The following is a 24,681-nucleotide window of genomic DNA, read 5'->3' as shown; positions in this document are numbered from 1 at the left end:
GCGAAAAAATACTGTGTATATCAAGATATATCCTCCCACTCCCAGCTCTGCCCAAAGCCTTGATTGATGCTCTGCTGAGCTACCTTTCGGTCGTGGCAGAACTCATAACCTTCCGGCTTGCACTCGTGGGAACGGATGATGAACTGCAGGTTGTACTTTTCCAGAATCTCCTTCGTCACATCGGGGCCAAAGTAGCAGCCTCCTCCTCGGTCCTGATTCACTCTGCAGCCGTTTTGAGGAATGGGGTCGCTCCACAATATATCCGTCACCTAAAAATGGAGAGAGGGGGAGCTGAGTTGTTAAGCACCGCTTCGGAAAGAAAACTGTATGAAAATGATGTATCGGTAGTACTTAACCCCAGCAGAACTAGGAAAAATGTATAGAACAAGTACCAATACATGCTGGAAATGCAAAGAAAAAGAGGGTTACTTTTATCATATGTGGCGGAACTGTAATGTAGTTTAAAAATTCTGGGAAATGATATAAAATGAAATGAAAAAATTATTAGATTACGCAGAAATTGCTCTATTGACAAATAAACTGAGGGGTAATACTAAACAATCATTTATTCAAAAATGGGGTGTGTTCAAGAGATATTTACAAAAATATAACAGTGATATAACATCTATGGCAGTGTTCGAATGACCCTTGTATAAAGTAAATATTAAGAAATAAGGGAATATGGTACAACATGTTGTAAGAAAGTATTAGAAAATATATTAAGAGTAAGGTAATAATTACAGTGGTACCTCGGGTTAAGAACTTAATTCGTTCTGGAGGTCCGTTCTTAACCTGAGGTACCACTTTAGCTAATGGGGCTTCCTGCTGCCGCTGTGCCGTGGCGGCGGCGCGATTTCTGTTCTCATCCTGAAGCAAAGTTCTTAACCCGAGGTACTATTTTTGGGTTAGCGGAGTCTGTAACCTGAAGCGTCTGTAACCTGAAGCGTTTGTAACCTGAGGTACCGCTGTATAAGTACATTCAATATTACAAATGTTAATTACATTGGGAAATGATGGGAAGTCTATTTTATTTTACTTTATCTTAGTTTATCTTAGTTTAGTTAGAAAATATGTGGAAAGAGTAATTTAATATTTAACTGTAAATTTATGTAAGGTTATTTTATTTATTTTATTTGTATGTGTGGATTTAAGATACTGTATGATATCTATGAATTTCAATAAAGGATTAAAAAAAGAAAGAAATGAAAAAAAAGTTTAAATTAACTTTTGTTAAAAAACAACAACAGAAGTTTTCTTTTAGTAGGAATTATAGGTACCAAAATTTCAAAAGATCCATGTACACTACAACAGCCATCCAGATGCTACTAGCCCAGAGATGGAAGGAAGAGACAACCCCGACCAAGAAAATTGGCAGATCAAGTTGATGGACTATGCCGAAATGGCAAAATTCATTGGGAGGCTCAGGAATCAAGATGACAAATTTTTTTTAAAAAGGATGGGAAATGTTTATAATGTATATAAAATCATTGCAAACAGGTTAAAGCATTAGCAGGATTTTAAATACTCTTGGAATGTGATAGAAACGACAGATAATTTGGGAAGATGAAAATTTTAGAGAAGTATTGATATGCAGATGAAAACAGAATTGAGGGGACCCATGGATGGGATGGGGGGAAGTCAGGAGATTGAGATTAATCTCGATATGTGAATGTGTATGACATTTTGATGTAACTTTATTCTTTTTCCTTTTTCTTTCTTTTCCCTTCATTTTTGAAAATCAAATAAAAAAATTATATATCTACAGTGGACGCTCGGGTTCATAGAATCATAGAATCATAGAGTTGGAAGAGACCACAAGGGCCATCAAGTCCAACCCCCTGCCAAGCAGGAAACACCATCAGAGCACACCTGACATATGGTTGTCAAGCCTCTGCTTAAAGACCTCCAAAGAAGGAGACTCCACCACACTCCTTGGCAGCAAATTCCACTGTCAAACAGCTCTTACTGTCAGGAAGTTCTTCCTAATGTTTAGGTGGAATCTTCTTTCTTGTAGTTTGGAACCATTGCTCCGTGTCCGCTTCTCTGGAGCAGCAGAAAACAACCTTTCTCCCTCCTGATCCATGTGGGAGGCATGTTCACAACCCAAAGCTTTCGCAACCCGCAGCGCTGCGTCTGCGTACGTTCAGGTTGCGATTCAGTGCTTCTGCGTACACGCAAAGCGTGATTTAGAGCTTCTGCACATGCGTGACCGCCGAAACCTGGAAGTAACCCGTTCTGATACTTCCAGGTTTCGGCACGTCCGTAACCCGAAAAAACGAAACCAGAGTGCTGAAATCCTGGAGAAGTTTGAATTCAGAGCTGAGGAACCTGTAGCTCTAGACGACAAGAGATGGATGGATGGATCTGCCCTGTTTCTCATTTTTCCAGTCTAGAATTCACACTTTGCAATTAAATAATTAAATAATCATTATTTAATCATTAAAAATTAAATAATAAAACTCATGAAGATTCATCAGGGGTTGTTTTTTTTTTTGCGCTACGTTCATTCTCCGAATCAACCCACCTGCTGAACGTCCTCGTCTTCAAGGATGGACGAGTCGTTGGATCTGGTATCCACAGAGGTAAGTGACATTCCCGCCATCCTGCGGCAGGACCGGAGCTCTTCCTGGACACTCGAGTGGGGCAGCTGAGACCTGCTTGATAAACTGCTCTTGCCACATCGGGATGCTTTCGATTCATGGATGCCCCAAACTTTTGACTGTTTTCTCTTCTGGGTCAATACAGAGAGAAGCTAAGAAAAGCAAGGCAGCGAGTCAGATATTCCGAATACAGGACTGTGAGACTAGTGCCGTCCGTTCCTGTTCCCCCCCCCCCCCCGGGGTTTTGGATCACCCAGATCAAGTTAATGGGCTTCAAGACAAGGTGATGGGGTTAGAAGAGTTTGAAGAAGAGTTTGGATTTGATATCCTGCTTTATCGCTACCCTAAGGAGTCTCAAAGCGGCTAAGATTCTCCTTTCCCTTCCTCCCCCACAACAAACACTCTGTGAGGTGAGTGGGGCTGAGAGACTTCAGAGAAGTGTGACTGGCCCAAGGTCACCCAACAGCTGCATGTGGAGGAGCGGAGACGCGAACCCGGTTCACCAGATTACGAGTCTACCGCTCTTAACCACTACACCACACTGGTGTAAAATAAAATAAAAAATAAAACTCATAGGGAACCTTCCAAGGACCTGCCCTGAGATGTACAGATCTGGAGGGCTCTGTACCTTACGCCGGTCGACCATGGCTAGCCGCTCCAAATCAGTCATGTTCGAGATTCCTCCGTGTACAATCAAGACCTTCTGGTCAATCAGGGTGGCCAGAGGCAGGCAGCTGAAGACAGTCTTGAGTTCTTTCAGGATTTTGCTGCCGTGTTCCTAGAACGGAGGGCAGGAACAGTAAAGGAGAATGAGAGAAATGTCCACTACAAATATTGATATGTGGAACAGAAATGGAAACAAGAAGAATTACTGGCGAAAGAAAAATGGCAGACGAAATTAATGGACTACACAGAATTAGATAAGATGACCGGCAGGATTCGAAACCTGCGGGACCAGAGATTCTCAGAAGGCTGGACGGAATATGCGGACTATTTGAAAAGCAACCGTAATCAACAGGTTACGCTAGTAGGACTGCAAGAAGTTTTGTAAGGAGTAATATGTGAAATATTGTAAGGGAGTTTATGATGAGAGAGTCAATAGATAAGATAATTAATAGCAATAGTGAAATTAAGAACTGTAAATTAAGTGAAAAAATTGGAAAATTTTCAGATGTGGTTGATGGAAGTCTAAAAAAAAATTGTATAAGATGTAAGTTATGTTGAATGACTGTTGAAAATGATATATTAAAAAACAAATTATATACACACACACATACATACACAAATATTGATATGTATCCAGGTCCCAGAGTTTGTGGGTGCAAAAGCACCCTTAATTCCTAGAGTTAACAAATGCCAGAGATTACTAAAAATATTCAGAATTACTAAATGCTGGGAGACTTCACCAGGGTGTCAGACAATTTAACAGTGTGAGAATACAGACTGAACTTGTTTTTCTGTACTGGGGCATCATTGGGGAGATAGAGCATTAATAATAATAATAATAATAATAATAATAATAATAATACCACACTTCATCTAAAGCTCTCAGGGTGGCTCACAACATAAGAATACAAATAAAAGTGCAAAACAATACCCCCCTAAAATACACATTTTAAAGGCCATAGAATATCATTCAGCCCAGGGCCTGGTTAAAGAAGAACGTTTTTGCCTGGCGCCTAAAGGTGTATAATGAATGTGTCAAGTGAACCTCCCTGAGGAGTTACAGATAGGTAGCCGTGTTGGTCTGCCATAGTCAAAAAAAAATAAAAAAAAATCATTCCAGTAGCACCTTAAAGACCAACTAAGTTAGTACTTGGTATGAGCTTTCGTGTGCATGCATACCAAGCTCATACCAAGTACTAACTTAGTTGGTCTTTAAGGTGCTACTGGAAGGAATTTTTTTATTTTGTTTCTCCCTGAGGAGAGCACTCCACAATTGGGGAGCCACTACAGAAAAGGCCCCGTTCTTGTGTTGCCACCCTCTGACCTCTCGTGGAGGAGACACACAAAGAAGGGCCTCAGAAAGTCATCTCAGGGTCTGGGTCACTTCATATGCAGAGGGGTGATCCTTGAAGTATTGAGGCTCTGAGCCAGGGGTCTGCAACCCGCGGCTCCGGAGCCGCATGTGGCTCTTTTACACCTTTGCCGTGGCTCCGGGGCGGATACTAGCAAGGGGAGGAGGCACATTGTGCGCCCCAACACTCCCCACTGTGGCGGGTGCTGTACTGGCTGTGACGTTGCATGGGGGGTGGTGCGTGCGTTAGTCACGCACCACCCCGACGTCACCTTCCCGCCCACCCGCCCGCCCACTACATTGTAAGGGGCATGTACGCTGGTCACTGCATTGAAAGGGGGCATGTACGCTGGTCACTGTTTTGAAGGGGAGTGAAGAACACACACACAAAAAATATAACTTGTTAATTTAACGTTTATTTCTATGAGGAGGAGTAATTCTGAGGGGTCAAACAAAGAAATAATAAAAAAGTGACAAAAAAGTTATTTTTATAATGACGAGTTTTGCAGCTCCCAGTTTTTTTTTCTTCGGAAATGGGTCCAAGTGGCTCTTTTTGTCTTAAAGGTTGCAGACCCCTGTCTGAGCCATTATATGTCTGACTCTAAGAGAAAAGCCAAGGCTCCACCAAAAACAGTTACTCGTTTCAGATGCAACAAAGAAGGGCATATATCCAAATTCTGCGAAGCCCACAAACCAGCAAAATTCCTTTCATTTAAGCAACAAAATTCCAAGGGACAAGGGAATCAAAACAAGAAGAGAAGAAGAAGAGTTTGGACTTGATATCACACCTTTCACTCCCCTTAAAGAGTCTCAAAGTGGCTAACATTCTCCTTTCCCTTCCTCCCCCACAACAAAGACTCTGAGGTGAGTGGGGCTGAGAGACTTCAGAGAAGTGTGACCAGCCCAAGGTCACCCAGCAGCTGCATGTGGAGGAGCGGGGAATCGAACCCGGTTCACCAGATTACAAGTCCACCACTCTTAACCACTACACCACGCTGGCAAGAGGCAAACAAGAGGAAGAGGGACAAAGAACACAATCTTCTTTTGCAAGAGAAGAGTCCAACTGTAAACAGCTGTGATACAAAATCCAACAAATTGATTCTGAATGTTCATTCTCAGATATGTTATGATAAATGTTTCATTGGCGGCATTGAAAGTATTAACCCATCAGTGGAGGGCAGTATTCAAATTGCAAATGACGGCACCGTAAATATTTGCAGCACAGGTTCAGGAACCTTAATCTGCAAACTAAGCAATCACCGGAAGGAATTGATACTTTAACCAAAATAGCAAAAACTAAAACACGGCATAATTGGGTGGGGAAGCCTCTCTTAGGTGGTGGTGGACTGTCCTCTTGTTCTTAAGCAGAGGCTGGATGGCAGCATCCATAGCTGTCAACTTTTCTTGCGAGAAATCCTATTTGGAATAAGGGAATTTCCCTTAAAAAACGGGAAACGTTGACAGCTATGGCTACATCTTGGCAGGATTGTAGCAAGTGGATTTCTTGTGTTGACAGTGCAGATTGGACTCGATGACTTTTGAGAACGTCTATGATCTATAATGAAATTAAGAAGGTCCTTAAGTGGACTTTTCCTAAGAAACCAGAGGCTTTTCTCTTGGGCATGGTTGGCCAAGTGGTGTTAAGGAAGGATAGGATGTTCTTTATGTATGCCACTACAGCAGCAAGAATTCTACTGGCAAAGTATTGGAAGACGCAAGAACTACCTACTCTGGAAGAATGGCAAACAAAGGTGATTGACTTTATGGGACTGGCCGAGATGACGGGCAGAATCCGTGACCAGGGGAAAGAGACAGTGGAAGAGGACTGGAAGAAATTTAAAATATATCTTAAAAATAATTGTAAAATTGAGGAATGTTAAGATGTCAGGGGGTAAGAGGTAAAGAATTGCAGCAGTAATCAAAAAAAACTAAAGGAATCTTTATGAAAGGGAATTAAGACAATGGACCTAAGGGTTGCTAAAGAACCATTAAACAAGGATGCAGGGATGGGGAGGTATGGGGAAGTCAAAAGAAAGAAGGGTATGAAATGATGATTTTGAAGTTATATTGTTCTATACTGTTTTTTATTATCTGTCTGAAAAACGAATAAAAATTATTATAAAAAAAAAAAAAAGAACGTCTGTGAGTCTAAGGTTCACAAACAATCTTACCTTATATTTGCGCGTGACCTCCTTGGTGAAACCATAGCTAGAGATCAAGAGAAGAGAGGACTTGTAAGTAGATACCCATTAACGTAACCCATGCATTTCTTAATTCCTGAAACGTGTTTTCAGGGGCCATACCGTAAGTTGATCATATAGTCCTCATGGTTCCCTCTGTTCAAGTGGACCTCCTTTGGGTAAACCAAAAGGAAGGCGAAGAGGATTATTAGGACTTCTATGGAACACTTGCCTCGGTCCACAAAGTCACCGTTAAAGACATAAAACTTTTGCGGAGAGGGAATGCCATTCTGCAATGGAAAAACAACAACAGTCATAAAGGAAGTACGTAGGTAAAGGTAAAAGTAAAGGACCCCTGACAATTAAGTCCACTTGCAAACGACTCTGGGGTTGCAGCGCTCATCTCGCTTTACTGGCCGAGGGAGCTGATGTTTGTCCGCAGACAGTTTTTCTGGATCATGTGGCCAGCATGACTGAGCCGTTTCTGGCGAACCAGAGCAGCACATGGAAACGCCGTTTACCTTCCCACCGGAGTGGTACCTATTTCTCTACTTGCACTTTGACATGCTTTCGAACTGCTAGGTTGGCAGGAGCTGGGACTGAACAAGAGGAGCTCACCCCGTCGTGGGGATTCAAACCACCAACCTTCTGATCGGCAAGCCCTAGGCTCTGTGGTTTAGACCACAGCGCCACCCACATGCCAAATGCTTACCAAATGCTAAATTTGGAGACAAAATGGTTGGAAGTTTCTACCAGCCACCCTCCACAGCTCCCACTCTGCAATACTTTGAGAAGATCTCCAGTAAGGAACTCCACAAGCCACAGGTGAGAGGAATAGGCTTGACAGGAGCACACAGAAGAAGGGGAAGAATGGGAGAAACCACAGCTGCCTCGTCTCCCAATTCAACTGTAAATTTAAAGGCAAGGGGACAACCTGACACCTTTACCCAGCAACACAGGCAGAGCAATCCTACCCAGGCATATAGGTCAGGGGGCAGATACACTCTTTTGCGGCCTAGGACCCACATACCTACAGGACCACCTCTCCTGGTATGCCCTGTGGAGGACCTTAAGGTCCACAAATGACAACATTTTGGAGGTCACAAGTCACAAGGTGGTTAGATTGGTCTCAACCAGGGCCAGGGCCTTTTCAGTACTGGCCCCAACATGGTGGAACGCTCTGTCACAAGAGACCAGGGCCCTGCCGGACTTGACATCTTTCTGCAGGGCCAGCAAGACAGAGCTGTTCTGCCTGGCCTTTGTTTTGGACTCAGTCTGACCCTTAAGTTTTCCTCCCCTTACGGTTTTTATCTATGGGCTACTTTTAAAATGAGGCTGCATTTTAAATACAGTATTTTAACCTGTATTTTAAATTTATTTTTTCCCCTATTATGTTTTTATTGTAATTTTACTGGTGTTAGCCGCCCTGAGCCTGGCTCTGGCTGGGGAGGGTGGGGTATAAATAAAAACTATTTATTATTATTATTATTATTATTTTCTAAGGGAAGCATCATCCTAACTGGTTCTGGCCAGGTGTACTGGGGTGGGTGAAGTAAACCTTCATTTTTGTAATTTTTATTTCTCAATTATATTTAGTGGTAGTATGGTTGTAATGTTTTTTGTAACATAAAATCATTCAATAAAAAATATTTTTTAAAAAGAAAAGCTGACCAGAGAGCTCAGGAACCAAGAGAACAATTTTGTTTAAAAAAAGGAATCTCTTAAATAAATTTATAATTTATTTAAGAGACCACTGTAAGCAGATGAAAACATTAGCAGGATTTTAATCCCACTTGTAATGTAACAAATACGAAGGATGATATGGATGGATACAGAGTATAGTTTATGGAATAATATGCAGTTGTAAATGTTGACAATATGACCTGTGGAGGGGTTTGGGGGTAAGTCTCGAGATTCAGAGTAACTTCTATACATGGATTTGCATTTGGATTGTTATAAATTTATATATGTAAAATCAAATAAAAATGATTCCAAAAAATATATATATGCTGCATTTTGGCACGCAGCCATACATGTAAAGCGAACACGTATTCTTTACGTACCTTGTAGAAAATGAGGAACAAGTCACTCAGCTGCCCATGCAAATCTCCTAATAAATGAAGGGGGCAAAAAGTCAGCTTTGTGGTTTAAAGTTATAAGCATTTCACTTCAAGCAGTGTATTCCTTTCATGGTGCTGGTTTATTCACATTCCCACCCCCCTCTCACGTTCTACAGCCCACATTCCTTCTGCTGTGAAACCCAACGTGTTATTTGGTAGTTCGCAGGTCGTCCCCCTTCCCTGCACTGACCAGCCCCAAACCTGCTTAGCTTCGGCAAGCTGGTGGTGCCATGTGCTTTCGGACCATACCATTGGACCTGGGAACTGTGGTTATATTTCCCAGGGAACTGTGGCTTTTCTCCCCATTAAGGTCTGCCTGCCACCATCTGCCAGAAGCGAGCCAGCAAGCAGTAAATCGCACTGAGCAAGTTATATTTCCCAGGGAACTGTGGTTTTTCTCCCCATGAAGGTCTGCCTGTCACCATCTGCCAGAAGTGAGCCAGCAGTAAATCGCACTGTTGTTGTTGTTTAGTCGTTTAGTCGTGTCCGACTCTTCGTGACCCCATGGACCAGAGAACGCCAGGCACTCCTGTCCTCCACTGCCCCCCGCAGCTTGGTCAGACTCATGCTGGTAACCTCGAAAACACTATCCAACCATCTCGTCCTCTGTCGCCCCCTTCTCCTTGTGCCCTCCATCTTTCCCAACATCAGGGTCTTCTCCAGGGAGTCTTCTCTTCTCATGAGGTGGCCAAAGTACTGGAGCCTCAGCTTCAGGATCTGTCCTTCCAGTGAGCACTCAGGGCTGATTTCCTTCAGAATGGAGAGGTTTGATCTTCTTGTAGTCCATGGGACTCTCAAGAGTCTCCTCCAGCACCATAATTCAAAAGCATCAATTCTTCGTCGATCAGCCTTCTTTATGGTCCAGCTCTCACTTCCATACATCACTACTGGGAAAACCATAGCTTTAACTATACGGACCTTTGTTGGCAAGGTGATGTCTCTACTTCTCAAGATGCTGTCTAGGCCTGTCATTGCCCTTCTCCCAAGAAGCAGGCGTCTTTTAATTTCGTGGCTGCTGTCACCATCTGCAGTGATCATGGAGCCCAAGAAAGTACAATCTCTCACTGCCTCCATTTCTTCCCCTTCTATTTGCCAGGAGGTGATGGGACCAGTAGCCATGATCTTCGTTTTTTTGATGTTGAGCTTCAGACCAAATATGGTCTGAAATCGCACTGAGCAAGGTTATATTTCCCAGGGAACTGTGGCTTTTCTCCCCATTAAGATCTGCCTGTCACCATCTGCCAGAAGCGAGCCAGCAGTAAATCGCACTGAGCAAGCTGGAGTTAACTCTTTATTAGCAAAAATACCATCTGCACAGGAGTGTCGGGCCTAATGAGTGCAGCGACTGGTCTCTGGCAGGTCTTGCCCCCTTGAAGCAGTTGCTGAGATAGGTGGTCCCTGACTCCCCACAGCTGCCTAAGCCTCCTCCTCTCCAGGTTTCCCCCCAAGCAGTCGGGGACTGTTCCCCTTCACATAGTCAACCTCTCCTCTGCCCTTATCATGCCTCTCCTGGTTCTGCGCCTTCTTCCCTTGGGGATTCCCCAGCTGGTTCCTCCCACCATTCCTCTGAGTCCAGCCAGTCCATGACACCACCATAGGTTTCTTTCTGGACCAGCAAGAGTTGTTTCTGCTCTACCAGGGTTTCTTTAATCGCATTACTTTCCCATGAAAAACAAGTTATACAGTTTGTTAAGAAAGGTGGGGGGGGCAGTGCCTGGTTTCTAAAGACAGATGTTGGAACTTATCTGAATGGAAGCGATGTTCATTAGCCCTGCTCCTTATGTTTAAATGTGGAAGAAAGGTACAGACTACAGTTGGTCATTAATATCTGGAAGAAAATGCACTTTGTACATTCTTAGAGGCACACTGCTCTTTCATGTTAAGAGTGGGGAAAGGGCAGGTACTAGTATCCTAGCAAAGGGCACTCTGTTGTAGATGCCCAACCTGTCTCCCCCACCTGTCTCCCTTTTCCAGATCTGTTTCAGTTACACACCAGTTCCTCTTATCTCCAATTTGTTTGTCTGTTGGAAGATTTAGGGCAGATTGTCATCTCACAGAGTTTCCTTTGAGCCATTGCTGTGCTAATGGATCAATACCCCCACAGGATAACACCTCCAAGGAAATTAGTCTAAGTTAATTAGCTTTTAATACAAGCTGATTTCCTAGGCTTTAGAGGTGCCTAATACACAGTTTAGGAAGCTTGCCTAACAAAATTAGCTTTGCACACATGCTAATTTCACAGGTCAAATACACCCACGGGTCCAGCCATCACCTTACACAGGAGACTAGATTATCCTAATTGGCTTCTGATGCCCCAAGTCTTAATTAAATTCTAGCACCTACAAACCTATAACAATACATTAAAAACATCCCAGCCACTTTTAAAAAGCCACAGGTAGTTAAAGACAAAAGGCCTGGAGAGAGTGAAAACTTTTTGCCCAGTGCCTAAAAATATATCATTATGGCACCAGGCGAATCTTCCTGGGGAGAGCATTCTACAAGTGGGGAGCCACCACAGAAAAGGCCTGTTTTCGCGTTGCCACCCTCCGTACCTCTCATGGAGCTGGCACATGAAGAAGCTCCTCAAATAATGAGCACAGGGTCTGGATTAGATCACATGGGCTGAGGCGGTGCTTGAGGCACGTACCTCAGCAGCGTTGGTAAACAACAGCACTTACCACATACAGTGATCTCCTCACTGTAGCAGGTGGAGATGCAGGTGATGTTGGGAAGCTGGGCAAGATGCTTCTCAGTCTCACTCAAGAGTCTTAGGACATAGTAAGCGTGAAGATGCTACTGGGAGAAAGTGAGGAAATTACAGAAAGCCATCGAGGAGAGTGTGGGCTCGCCTCTCAAACTACAATTCCCAGGATCCTTCGGGGAGAATCATAGAATCATAGAGTTGGAAGAGACCACAAGGGCCATCGAGTCCAACCCCCTGCCAAGCAGGAAAGACCATCAGAGCACTCCTGACATATGGTTGTCAAGCCTCTGCTTAAAGACCTCCAAAGAAGGAGACTCCACCACACTCCTTGGCAGCAAATTCCACTGTTGAACAGCTCTTACTGTCAGGAAGTTCTTCCTAATGTTTAGGTGGAATCTTCTTTCTTGTAGTTTGGAACCATTGCTTTGTGTCCGCTTCTCTGGAGCAGCAGAAAACAACCTTTCTCCCTCCTCTATGTGACATCCTTTTATATATTTGAACATGGCTATCATATCACCCCGTAACCTCCTCTTCTCCAGGCTAAACATGCCCAGCTCCCTTAGCCGTTCCTCATAGAAACAATTAACTGTTTACTTGTGCTAATTTATATCCCGCATTTCTACAGAGACTAGGCAGTTCACAATTTAAAAACAACAACACAGCGTTATGCATGCCCCAATTTTCCAAGTGGTGGGAGATTTCTGGGGTGGAGGACTTTAGTCAGATTTGGTGTCCTATGGCTTTTTGCAGCATTTGCATTCATTTGCATACATCAAAATTTAGCCTAGGAGCAGGTGCAGCTTTAACGCTCCAGCAGAAGCCCCTAAACCCGCTGCTCCCATTTCGGACACCTATGGGTACAGTCACCAAGATGCTCCCAGGGCTAAAGTCGGTCTTTCTCCAAATGAAGCAGGACCACCTGGAGGAATTTTACCCTTAAGCTTTCTTATAATCAGTTATTCATATATCCATATATAACCAAATATTTCTATGATGATTTTTATATAATCCATGTTTGAATCACGAAGGCTTCTGCAAAGCTTAGAGCAAATTGCTTAGATTTGAAAAATCCTAAATGATCTCTGCCCCAGTTCCCTTCCCTTGTTCTTTTCAATGTCTCGCTAACATAAGGGGGGAGCAATAAATCTGATCTGCTGGCATTTCCCCCCGCCCCCCCCCCCGCCCAGATAGGGTCCTGAGCAGCTAAAAACAGGAAGATGCTAACCGCAAATGTCCCTGTATAGCAGATGCCGCATAGGAGAACGTAACAGTCGAAGTTCCTTTCGCCTTGTTTCCTTTTCTCCTTCTTGCCATAAATCAGGGGAAAGGTTACACTGAATGTTCAGACTGAAGAAAGCAGAAGTTGGGAGGGAACTCTTTACATGATCAGGGGGCAAGGCTTGAATGCGCTCATTGGTCTTATTTTTGCTGCCGTGTGCGATATTCATGTATGTACTCAGGTATAAAGCCTCAGGGCGCTAGAGCCAGGGGCCCAGTCTTTGCAAATCATTCCACTGGGTCAATTATTGCTCAGCAATAAATATCACTTTCTTTTTCTCCACTGCTGCGCCTGTCAATTCTTGGACACAATTTGAGTGGGTCACAGGTACCTTAAAAATCCTTGCAACACAAATAGCCATGACGTCACACAGACAGAGTGTGTTGACAACATCCTCAGTAAAGGCAGAGAAAGTGATGTCCCTTCTCTAAACCACCTCATGCTTTCCAGAACAGTCTATTCCCACAGCTATTGCTAAGAGCCACCAGCCACATGGCCCTGTTGCCGGCTAACTGGCTGTGGTGTAAAATACTGGGAAGCCAAATCAGCAAAGCATTTTGGGGTTGGGTTGCTTATCGTTAATACCATGGGTAGGCAAACTAAGGCTCGGGGGCCGGATCCAGCCTAATCGCCCTCTAAATCCGGCCCGCAGACGGTCCGGGAATCAGTGTGTTTTTACATGAGTAGAATGTGTCCTTTTATTTAAAATGCATCTCTGGGTTATTTGTGGGGCCTGCCTGGTGTTTTTATATGAGTAGAATGTGTGCTTTTATTTAAAATGCATCTCTGGGTTATTTGTGGGGAATAGGAATTCGTTCATTTCCCCCCCCCCAAAAAAATATATAGTCCGGCCCCCGACAAGGTCTGAGGGACAGGGGACCGGCCCCCCGCTGAAAAAGTTTGCTGACCCGTTTTTTACAAATAGCAACCTATGGTTTGCACCAGGCAAAGTTACGGTTAGTTATGGCACCTGCTCAGGTGTCAAAGGCCAAGGTAAAGAAGTACGTTTTCGGCATAGGACCAAAGGTGGACAAACAATCCCAGAAGGAACACAAACAAGTTGTAGTCCAACAACATCTGGCAGACCACAAATCCCTCATCCCAGGCTTACAATGATTGACAGTGGTTCTCCAGGGATTTAAGGAGATGAGTCTTTCCCAGCCTGGACCTCACAAATGCTGTCTATCACTGAGCTACAGAAATTCCCCTTTGGTTCCATTCTTTACCTTGCAGGAGCTTCTGGAAACGAAAATTGAGGTAAAAGTAGACGGCTACTGTGAAGATACTTACTTGCTCGTGTTGGTACGCTTCCAGTAAGTTAGTGGCATCCTCAGGCACGAGTGGGAAGGAAAGGCGAGGCCCCACATAGGTATCCGGCACCACAATGGATTCAAAGGTTTCAACGGGTTTTTCGAGCTTGGGGTCAAAGATGATTTCAGGTTCTGACAATATGCGGTTAAGGAAATCTCCTAGGGTGGAATGACAACCAACACGGTTGGCTTCTAGAATGTGGCTCTTTGCTTCTCTACATGGCCAGCAGCAGCAGCAGCGTAAGTTTTAGCTGAGATTCCTGCACTGCATGGGGTTGGACTAGATGACCCTTGGGTCCCTTCCAACTCTTTTTTAAAGAAATTATTTTATTTTTACCAACCACCAAAACACAAACAGTGAAACCCCCCAGGTGGCTGATACATTGGGTATACAATATTCAATAATATACATATTCAATAATATACCGGTACATATTCAATAATAACATATTCAAATTAACCATATGTACACTTCTATATACCTTAACACTCCTCCCTCCACAAGGTTTATTTAACTTTCAACATTTTAATTGCCCCAAATTGTTCAAACCTACTCACATAATTCAATATCATCTCAAACCAATCCTCCTCTTTCTCACTGACCTTAAACCCTTTCATTCTATGTATCTTCACAGTTAGGTATTCTAAAATTATAATATTATTCAGTTTTTTCCTCCATTGGTTCACCCCTAGCTCTTCTGCATTTTTCCAATTACTCGCTATAATGTGTCTGGCTGTAATTACCATCAATTTTACCCATTTGCATTCCTCTTTTGTTTTTAACTCGGTACTACTCAGGGTAATAGTAACCATTAATTTAGCTATTTCCACGTGGAAATGTGGGTCCCTTCCAACTCTTAAGGTTCTATGATGCAAAATAAGCGCGTCGGTTTCTTAAATTACCTTTCTTCCCAACCCTCTTCTCACATGCAGCCTCAAAGGCATCTTACGAGTATCACGTAAAAGCCAGAGAAATTAAAACCACTCCATGACCAAAAAGACACAATAATAATAGAAACAAACAAACCAACCAGACGGTAACGCCAGTTGAAAGCATCAGAATAGTCTGAAGGCAATGAAACAATTCTAAAGGCCACCTGCTGACAGTTAAAGAGGTGAGCACACCATGAAATTTAACACACCTGAGTGCTGTTCAGTTAGCTACAAGTTAGTTGGCCTTGTATTGTCTCAAGAATCCTAAGAAACCAACCAATCAGAGCCTGTGGTTCAAGTCAGTGCCATTTTGAAGGGTTCAGTCAACCATCTTGATGTGATGGTATCCAAACACAGACATAAAAGCCTGCTCTTCAACATTGTGTCCAATTTGGTTAAAGCCAATAGTTGTTAAAGGTGCAGCTTTCTGAAATATAAATCTAGATTGTACACTCCAGAGCATGGGTAGGCAAACTAAGGCCCAGGGGCCGGATCCGGCCCACTTACCTTCTAAATCCAGCCCGCGGATGGTCTAGGAATCGGCATATTTTTACATGAGTAGAATGTGTGCTTTTATTTAAAATGCACCTCTGGGTTATTTGTGGGGCCTGCCTGGTGTTTTTACATGAGTAGAATGTGTGCTTTTATTTAAAATGCACCTCTGGGTTATTCGTGGGGCATAGGAATTCATTCATTCCCCCCCCCTTCAAAATATAGTCCGGCCCCCCACAAGGTTTGAGGGACAGGGAACCGGCCCCCTGCTGAAAAAGTTTGCCGACCCTGCTACAGAGCTATTCATCCAGGATTTGTAGGTACAGTGGTACCTCGGTTCTTGAACGTCATCAGTTCTGGAAGACTGTTTGAGTTCCGAAATGTTTGAAAACGAAGGTGCAAAGGGCTGTCTGCAAATTCAATTGAGAAAATTGAAAAACATGCGGAAAGCCGTTTGATTTCCGAGGCGCGTTTGGAAACAGAAGCATTCCAGGTTTTCGCCATTTATATTCCGAAATGTTCATCAACGGAGATGTTTGAGAACCGAGGTACACTGTACCAACATTTCCACATTTGATCGGTTTGCAAAACGCATACAAGGTCACAAAATTTAGTTGCCCTGACAAGAGAGAGAGTGATATATAATACAAACTGTATTTCCCCATTTTTGAGCTTACTGTCTTTGTTGTTGCTTGGCGTGAAGTAGGTCATAAGGTAGTCAAAGAAATGGTTGAGCTGCAGAAGACAAGAAGAATGCTGTCAACGTCCATCATTAAGCCATCTTTGTACTCTCTTCCCCTGCCATAGCCTCTCCCTCCCATTCTGTTCCCTCTCCCATTTCTCTTGCCACACCAGTGATGTAGCATGGGTTGCCAGAGCCCGGGGCTGTGTGGAGAGGCTGGGCTGGAAGGGAGAGAAACGGACAGAGTACACATTCGCACTCGGCTGCCAATCAGCATCCGCATCACCCAGGAGATCGCAACTGTAGAGATAAGAAATTGAAGTTCATGGCATGTTGTACAGTCATACCTCATGTTACGTTTGCTTCATGATATGTTTTTTCAGGTTGCGTCCCACAGCGACCCGAAGTACCGGAAAGGGTTACTTCCAGGTTTTGTCGCTCACGCATGCGCAGAAGCGGTGAATCGCAACCCGCGCGTGCGCAGATGTGCCACTGCGGGTTGCGTTCTGTTCATGTTGCGAACGGGCCTCCAGAATGGATCCTGTTCGCAATCAGAGGTACCACTGTACGCTGAAAGAAAACTATATGAAAATGATGTACCAGTGGTATTTAACTCCTAGTAAATTCGCAAAAAAGTACAGAACAGGTACAAATACCTGCTGGAAATGTAAAGAAAAAGAAGGTATCTTTCATCATATGTGGTGGTCTTGTAAGGTAATAAAGGCCTTCTGGGAAATGATATATAATGAATTGGGGGGGGGATGTTTAAAAAATCTTTTGTTAAAAAACCAGAAGCCTTTCTATCAGGAATTATAGGTACCGACATCCCAAAGGAACAGAAAAGACTTTTTATGTATGCGACAACAGCAGCACGGATAACTAAGCTGTTAGACTATGCAGAAATGGCTAAACTGACTGGGAAACTCAGAGACCAAGAAAACAAGAAGTTCAAGAAAGAATGGGAAAAGTTTATAACTTATTTAGGAGACCACTGTAAGCAGATGAAAACATTAGCAGGATTTTAATCCCACTTGTAATGTAACAAATATTACAGACAAAATGGGTGGATACAAAACACAGACTGCGAAATAATATGCGGTTGGAAATGTTGACAATAGGACCCAGGGAGGGGATGGGGGGAAGTTGTGCGATTCAGAGAAATCTCAATTTATGGATATGTATTAGGCATTGTAACTAATTTGCATTTGTAAAAATCAAATAAAATTGATTTTTTTAAAAAAGAAAAGAAATTTTGTGCCCCTAACGATTTTGTGCCTGGGGCAACCGACCCTGTGCCCCCCAACTCACACTAGGTCACTGTGCCACACAGAGCTGCAAGTGATTCAGAAGGTGTGCGAAACTGGCACATGCCATGTAATTTTGGAGTGTGGCAGTGCTTCTCCTTCCAACACACACTCTGCATCGTTGGGCAGCCACTGAGGATGCTCAGTGGGCGTTTTGGGTTTGTTTGGAGTTTTCTGCCTCCTCTGTCCCTCATACATCCATACATATACATATATTACTAATGGGAGTCGCAGCTCAAAACAAGGATAGCAAAGACTGGACTGAGTTTTGCTTGCACGAAAGTACTTAGGCAGAGGATTTAGAATGAATTTGGATCACTGAATTCTGTTAGCAAAGTCACTTAACACAGGATGGAGACCAGGGGGGAAATAAACCCTGATAACACTTGACTGTGGACAACTGAACCAAAACAGTGTATAATTTGAGGGGGGAAAGATTTTGTCTCTCTTACTTTGGGCCTTGTACATATCAGAAAAATATTCAGCTATGCGTACAGAGGAAAACTCCCTTAGAAATAACCAGCCAATCAGCACGAGTTACCTCAGCATGGATCATGCCATTCTGACTTGTTGCTAGGCAACACCTCCACCCCACACCACCTACTAATTATTAACAGAATTAACCCTTAGGTTCCAAACCGAATGCTCCCTGCTGTTGTACTTCTAGCCAAGTCTGGGCTGTGTTGGGGGCAGATGAGAATCAGAAGAATAATTCTGAGCGCTAAATTCCTTTTACCGCTACCAACAGCAAAAGTAGAACAGGCAGAAGGAAGGCTTTCCCCTCTGCCTTCCTCCTTTGCCATCATACCTTGAGATGATCCAGCTCTCCCGCATACTCTATGGACTGAAATATGCGCCATGTGCATCTTCGGCGCATTTCAAGCCGGGCCACATAGCGTCGATACCACGTTTGGATCAGGATAGCTCCTCTGAAGGCTGAGATGCAAAAAGAGAGATGTGTGATATAGCCTCTTGCTTTTTGGAGTACAGAAACAAGAAGCCCATCAAACAGCTGACATCAGCAGCTAGCAACCTTGGGCAGCTGTTGGGGTCAGGTATCATGGCAGAGTCCACATGACAGAGAAGTTTGGCCCTGCCACCCATCCATTTCTTCAGCCATCAACTTAACTGGTATTATGGATTGGGCCTAGGAAGCAGCCCACCATTTTAAATAGCCCACATTGTGCCACAGCAGCGCACCACTGTGGCATTGTGGGTAAGTAAAATGGCAGGCAGCTCACAACCCTGTCATCTCTGATTGTCCAAGAAGCACTTTGGAGAAGGGAAGAAACGTTAGGAGCTTCTCAGATGGGTAGAACGGCCCCGGACACTGGCAACCCACCCTATGCCACCAGTGTGGTATGAGAAATGGGAGAGGGAACCCTGTGCTGCACTGTGAAGAAATTAAGATCTGGTAGGAGATACTCTTGCTGTTCATAGAATTGTAGGGCCACAAGAGACCACAAATCAGGAATCAGAAATCTCTGGCTAGCCAACCTCTGTTTATAAAACCCCAAAAAAGGAGAGCCCACCTCCTTCTTAAGTCATCTGTTCAACTGGTGAACAGCTGCTGCCATTGGATTGGTCTCCTCCCCTCTCCTCTTGCCCAAATGAGGGCAATCTCTGACACACCTCAACAAAGGCAGATCTAGGGGAGCACATTTCTCAGATGGAAATGGGGACATTTCTGACTCCCCACCAACTGACCTCCTCATTCCCCGCCCCCCCCCAAGCATTTCCTATCAGAAGAAGGGCAAGTGCTGCCACCACCTCCACACCGATAGAAGAAGAGTTTGGATTTGATATCCCACTTTAACACAACCCTAAGGAGTCTCAAGGGATGCGGGTGGCACTGTGGGTTAAAGCACAGAACCTAGGGCTTGCCGATCAGAAGGTTGGCGGTTCGAATCCCCACGACGGGGTGAGCTCCCATTACTCGGTCCCTGCTCCTGCCAACCTAGCAGTTCGAAAGCATGTCAAAGTGTAAGTAGATAAATAGGTACCGCTCCGGCGGGAAGATAAACGGCGTTTCTGTGCACTGCTTTGGTTCGCCAGAAGCGGCTTAGCCATGCTGGCCACATGACCCAGAAGCTGTATGCCGTCTCCCTCGGCCAATAAAGCGAGATGAGCGCCGCAACCCCAGAGTCGGTCACGACTGGACCTAATGGTCAGGGGTTCCTTTACCTTTTAAGGAGTCTCAAAGCGGTTCACAATCTCCTTTCTCTTCCTCCCCCGCAACAAACACTCTGTGAGGTGAGTAAGGCTGAGAGACTTCAAAGAAGTGTGACTAGCCTAATCAGCTGTATGTGGAGGAGCGGTGAAGCGAACCCGGTTCACCAGATTACGAGTCTACCACTCTTAACCACTACACCACGCTGGCTCCACACTGCTATGTGTGGGACATAGCACACACACATTCCACCATACTAAAAAAAAACCCTTAAACACACACCAATAGCACTTGCAGGGGAAACAGGGACATCCCAGGATCAAATCAGAAGCCAGGATGGCTTTTGCAATTCCGGGACTGTCCCTGGAAAATCGGGACACTCGGAGGGTATGGCACTCACCCGAAAAAGGGAAGAGCTTAAAGGATGGTTTGTTTTCTTCAGCCAAATTCTTGGTACTTTTTTTCCTGTTCATCCCTCCCAACTGTACGACTGATTCAGCCAGAATGCTAGTGTGTTCTAGGGCTTTTCCTGGCTTCCAAAACAAGCCAATCAACCCATTTTGAGCTGGACGGGTTCATTGTCTGAAACCATCCAATGGGAAAATCGGATGCAAAGCAGGAAGAACAAGTCCTGACCTCATTGGCTAGAACCTTCAGCAGGAGTAAAGTTCCAACCTGAAGCTTCTCTCCTGCCAGAGAAAATTGTCATATAATGTCAGAGACCAGGCTGAGGAGTACTGCTCTGATGAGGAATGGTGGGAGTCTCCCACTTCCCCTGCTACTGACCAGGATCCTGAAGCTGCCCAAGAGCAGGGGAGCAGTATAGATTTAGAACAGTGGTTTGCAGAGGGGCATAGTTCTGAAGACAGAAGTTGGGAAAAACTGGGGGGTAAACAGCAAGGTGAAGAAGAACGGAGGGATAGAGAGCTAACAGACTCTCTCTCACTGGAGATTGTCCAGCCTATCAGTCCAAGCTCACATAGAACAGATAAGGTGGCTACATAAAAAGCATGGCGGTTGCAAGATCAGGTTGCAAGGCGCAGAGGTGACGGGGTGACTAGGGGGAAAGTGGGTGGAAACCTTAACTGGGAGCACCTTTACTCTGAGATGGGACGCGGGTGGCGCTGTGGGATAAACTACAGAGCCTAGGACTTGCCGATCAGAAGCTTGGCGGTTCGAATCCCCACAACGGGGTGAGCTCCTGTTGCTTGGTTCCTTCTCCTGCCAACCTAGCAGTTCGAAAGCATGTCAAGTGCAAGTAGATAAATAGGTACCGCTCCAGCGGGAAGGTAAACGGCATTTCCGTGCGCTGATCTGGTTCGCCAGAAGCGGCTTAGTCATGCTGGCCACATGACCCGGAAGCTGTACGCCGGCTCCCTCAGCCAATAAAGCAAGATGAGCACCGCAACCCCAGAGTCGGTCACGACTGGACCTAATGGTCAGGGGTCCCTTTACTTTTATTTACTTTGAGATGGACTCTTTGTTCTTTCGCTGTGATCATTAAAAACTCTTTAAATGGCAAGAAACTATTTTTGCTTTGTTCTGCTTATCCACAGCCAATGGGAAGGAGGAAGCCACTTCCCCGAAGCCTGACATATAGTGAGGGTTTGTGCTTTCAAAAGAGACAAGGAGCCAGTGGTTCTTCTGATATTGCTGGCCTCCAGTTTCCACCAACCCCAGCTAATATCAACAATAGTGGGCAGGGAAGAACTTCTTTCCCTCCCTTAAAATTAATGAAGGCTAGAAAGACATGGGTTTAAAAATTAGTGGTTTGCAGGGGCGTTGATTAAGGAAAAAGAATAGAATTATTAAAAACTATGGGAAATATGGGAATGGATTTGCTGACAAGATAAATGAGATTAGAATACAGAAGGGGGAGGTGTGAGGAGGTCGGGGAAATTAGGTTTAGAAAATAAGGTTTGAATTTATACTTGTTTTTGGTTTGTTGGTTTATGTATGTTTTTATTGTTGTCTGTGTTTATATGTTTTTATTCGAAACTTTAATAAATATCATTAAAAAAAAAAAACTTCTTTCCCTCCATGCTTGCCACAGGAGAATGAACATTCTTCACATGCTCCTTCATTGGTTATTCCCTTCCCTCAAATTTTCTGACACGCTGTTCTTCCATAGACCTTGTTCAGATTTCTTTTTATAAAAAAATAATTTTTATTTATTACATACGAGATGCACAGTTACATAAAACGAGAATAAAAGTACAGTCGTACCTCGGAGGTTGAACGGAATCTGTTCCAGAAGTCCGTTTGACTTCCAAAACGTTCGGAAACCAAAGCGTGGCTTCTGATTGGCTGCAGGAAGCTCCTGCAGCCAATTGGAAATTGCAGAAACCCCGTCGGACGTATGGCTTCCAAAAATAGTTCACAAACCAGAACTCTCACTTCTGGGTTTGCGGCACTGGGGAGCCAAAACATTTGAGAACTAAGCTGCTCGAAAACCAAGGTACGATTGTAAATAATACTGTGTTTATGATTTGATGAAAAAAACATAGGGTGTGGCAGAAAGGGAGAAACAATAACTAGATGGAAAACTGGGTGGGGCGTTGACAAAAATAAAAGACGAAATTGTGTTTTGACTGCATTATGTTAAAAACGTTGAAACTAATTGAAAAAAATAAAACAGCAGTATGCAGAATGCTCAAACATTTCTGAATACAATAACAAAGTTGTGTCAACATCTATACAGCATACTTATTAGATATGAAATGATGTATAATAATGTGTGTGCTTAGATTGTTGACCATCAGTAAAATGTATTTTGCATCAATGACAATTTTAATTTATAGGTTGTAAAAGAGAAGCAGGACTTGACCATCAACAACAGGGGTGGCTAACCTGTAGCTCTGCAGATGCTTTTTGAACTACATCTCCCAATAACCAAAGTCAGGGAGTTGTAGTTTAGCAACATCTGGAGGACACCATATGAGCCACTCAGATCTACAAAGTAATCCATTTCTGCATGGCCTGTGTGTCCCCTGAATATGACTAAATGCCTGCCTTGTCCGTGCGTTGTCAAATTTCACAGGGCCACCAAATTTCCTACTGGAGAGATTATATAACGTTAACTTACCAGGATGTGAAGCATCTGGCAATTCATGGCCTAGTGAAAAAGGAGGAACATATGGATGTTTACTCAAAAAGGACATCAGAAAACAACACTGAAAATGTTTCAGAAAGGAAATAAATAACTTACCTCTGTTTGTCTTGGACACAAAGGTGCTGTGTGCAGAACTACCACATCCCATAGTCTTTGAGCAATGCACCTATCGGATTGCAATTAAACACAGTATCTTAAATGTACAAAAGCTACATGCCAGTGGTCCCCAATCTGTGAGTGACTGCTGTCCTCTAGGGATGGGGAGGAAATTTGATTCACTCCAATAATAATAATAATAATAATAATAATAATAATAATAATAATAATTTATTATTTATACCCCGCCCATCTGGCTGGGCCTCCCCAGCCACTCTGGGCGGCTTCCATAGAAAGCAAAAATACAGTAAAATATCACACGTTAAAAACTTCCCTGAACAGGGCTACCTTAAGATGTCTTCTGAATGTCAGGTAGTTGTTTATTGCTTTGACATCTGCTGGAAGGGTGTTCCACAGGGCGGGCGCCACTACCGAGAAGGCCCTCTGCCTGGTTCCCTGTAGCTTTGCTTCTCGCAATGAGGGAACCGCCAGAAGGCCCTCGGCGCTGGACCTCAGCGTCCGGGCGGAATGATGGGGGTGGAGACGCTCCTTCAGGTATACTGGACCGAGGCCGTTTAGGGCTTTAAAGGTCAGCACCAACACTTTGAATTGTGCTCGGAAACGTACTGGGAGCCAATGTAGGTCTTTCAAGACCGGTGTTATATGGTCTCGACGGCCGCCCCCAGTCACCAGTCTAGCTGCCGCATTCTGGATTAGTTGTAGTTTCCGAGTCACCTTCAAAGGTAGCCCCACGTAGAGTGCATTGCAGTAGTCCAAGCAGGAGATAACCAGAGCATGCACCACTCTGGCGAGACAGTCCGCAGGCAGATAGGGTCTCAGCCTACGTACCAGATGGAGCTGGTAGACAGCTGCCCTGGACACAGATTTGACCTGCGCCTCCATGGACAGCTGTGAGTCCAAAATGACTCCCAGGCTGCGCACCTGGTCCTTCAGGGGCACAGTTACCCCATTCAGGACCAGGGAATCCTCCACACCTGCCCGCCTCCTGTCCCCCAAAAACAGTACTTCTGTCTTGTCAGGATTCAACCTCAATCTGTTAGCCGCCATCCATCCTCCAACTGCCTCCAGACACTCACACAGGACCTTCACCACCTTCACTGGTTCTGATTTAAAAGAGAGGTAGAGCTGGGTATCATCCGCATACTGATGAACACCCAGCCCAAACCTCCTGATGATCTCTCCCAGCGGCTGCATGTAAATGTTGAAAAGCATGGGGGAGAGGACAGAACCCTGAGGCACCCCACAAGTGAGAGCCCAGGGGTCTGAACACTCATCCCCCACCACCACTTTCTGAACACGGCCCAGGAGGAAGGAGCGGAACCACTGTATGGCAGTGCCCCCAGCTCCCAGCCCCTCAAGACGGTCCAGAAGGATGTTATGGTCGATGGTATCAAACGCCGCTGAGAGATCCAGCAGAACTAGGAAACAGCTCTCACCTTTGTCCCTAGCCCGCCGGAGATCATCAACCAGTGCGACCAAGGCAGTTTCAGTCCCATGATGAGGCCTGAATCCCGACTGGAAGGGATCCATTAAGATGAATTGACCTAATTTGCACATTCTGAAACAATCCACAAACCAGAGCGCAGCCATACTTTGGAATTTGCACACCTCTGGATTTTGAGATGCAGTTGACTCTGGTAATGTGGACAAAAATGGCAGCA

At 44.4% G+C, this 24,681-nt stretch overlaps 1 protein-coding gene across 1 annotated transcript in view; it reads right to left on the bottom strand.

Moving 5' to 3' along the window:
* The window catches only part of PPEF2 (protein phosphatase with EF-hand domain 2), a 28,458-nt gene extending 8,110 nt beyond the window's left edge, over nt 1-20,348 (bottom strand). The window contains exons 1-11 of the mRNA XM_079990843.1: nt 20,192-20,348; nt 18,430-18,557; nt 16,313-16,370; nt 14,191-14,369; nt 11,596-11,710; nt 8,861-8,907; nt 6,921-7,087; nt 6,789-6,825; nt 3,229-3,378; nt 2,525-2,752; nt 84-269 (exon numbers count right to left, since the gene is read on the bottom strand). Coding sequence (XP_079846969.1) covers nt 84-269; nt 2,525-2,752; nt 3,229-3,378; nt 6,789-6,825; nt 6,921-7,087; nt 8,861-8,907; nt 11,596-11,710; nt 14,191-14,369; nt 16,313-16,370; nt 18,430-18,557; nt 20,192-20,264 — 1,368 coding nt within the window. The 5' untranslated portion in view covers nt 20,265-20,348. The remainder of the gene's footprint in view (nt 1-83; nt 270-2,524; nt 2,753-3,228; nt 3,379-6,788; nt 6,826-6,920; nt 7,088-8,860; nt 8,908-11,595; nt 11,711-14,190; nt 14,370-16,312; nt 16,371-18,429; nt 18,558-20,191) is intronic.
* Between the last annotated feature and the right edge of the window lie 4,333 nt (nt 20,349-24,681).

Source organism: Podarcis cretensis (genome assembly GCF_951804945.1).
Source record: "Podarcis cretensis genome assembly, chromosome: 9".
Classification (NCBI taxonomy): Eukaryota; Metazoa; Chordata; class Lepidosauria; order Squamata; family Lacertidae; genus Podarcis; species Podarcis cretensis.
This window is presented reverse-complemented; position numbering and strand designations above follow the sequence as displayed.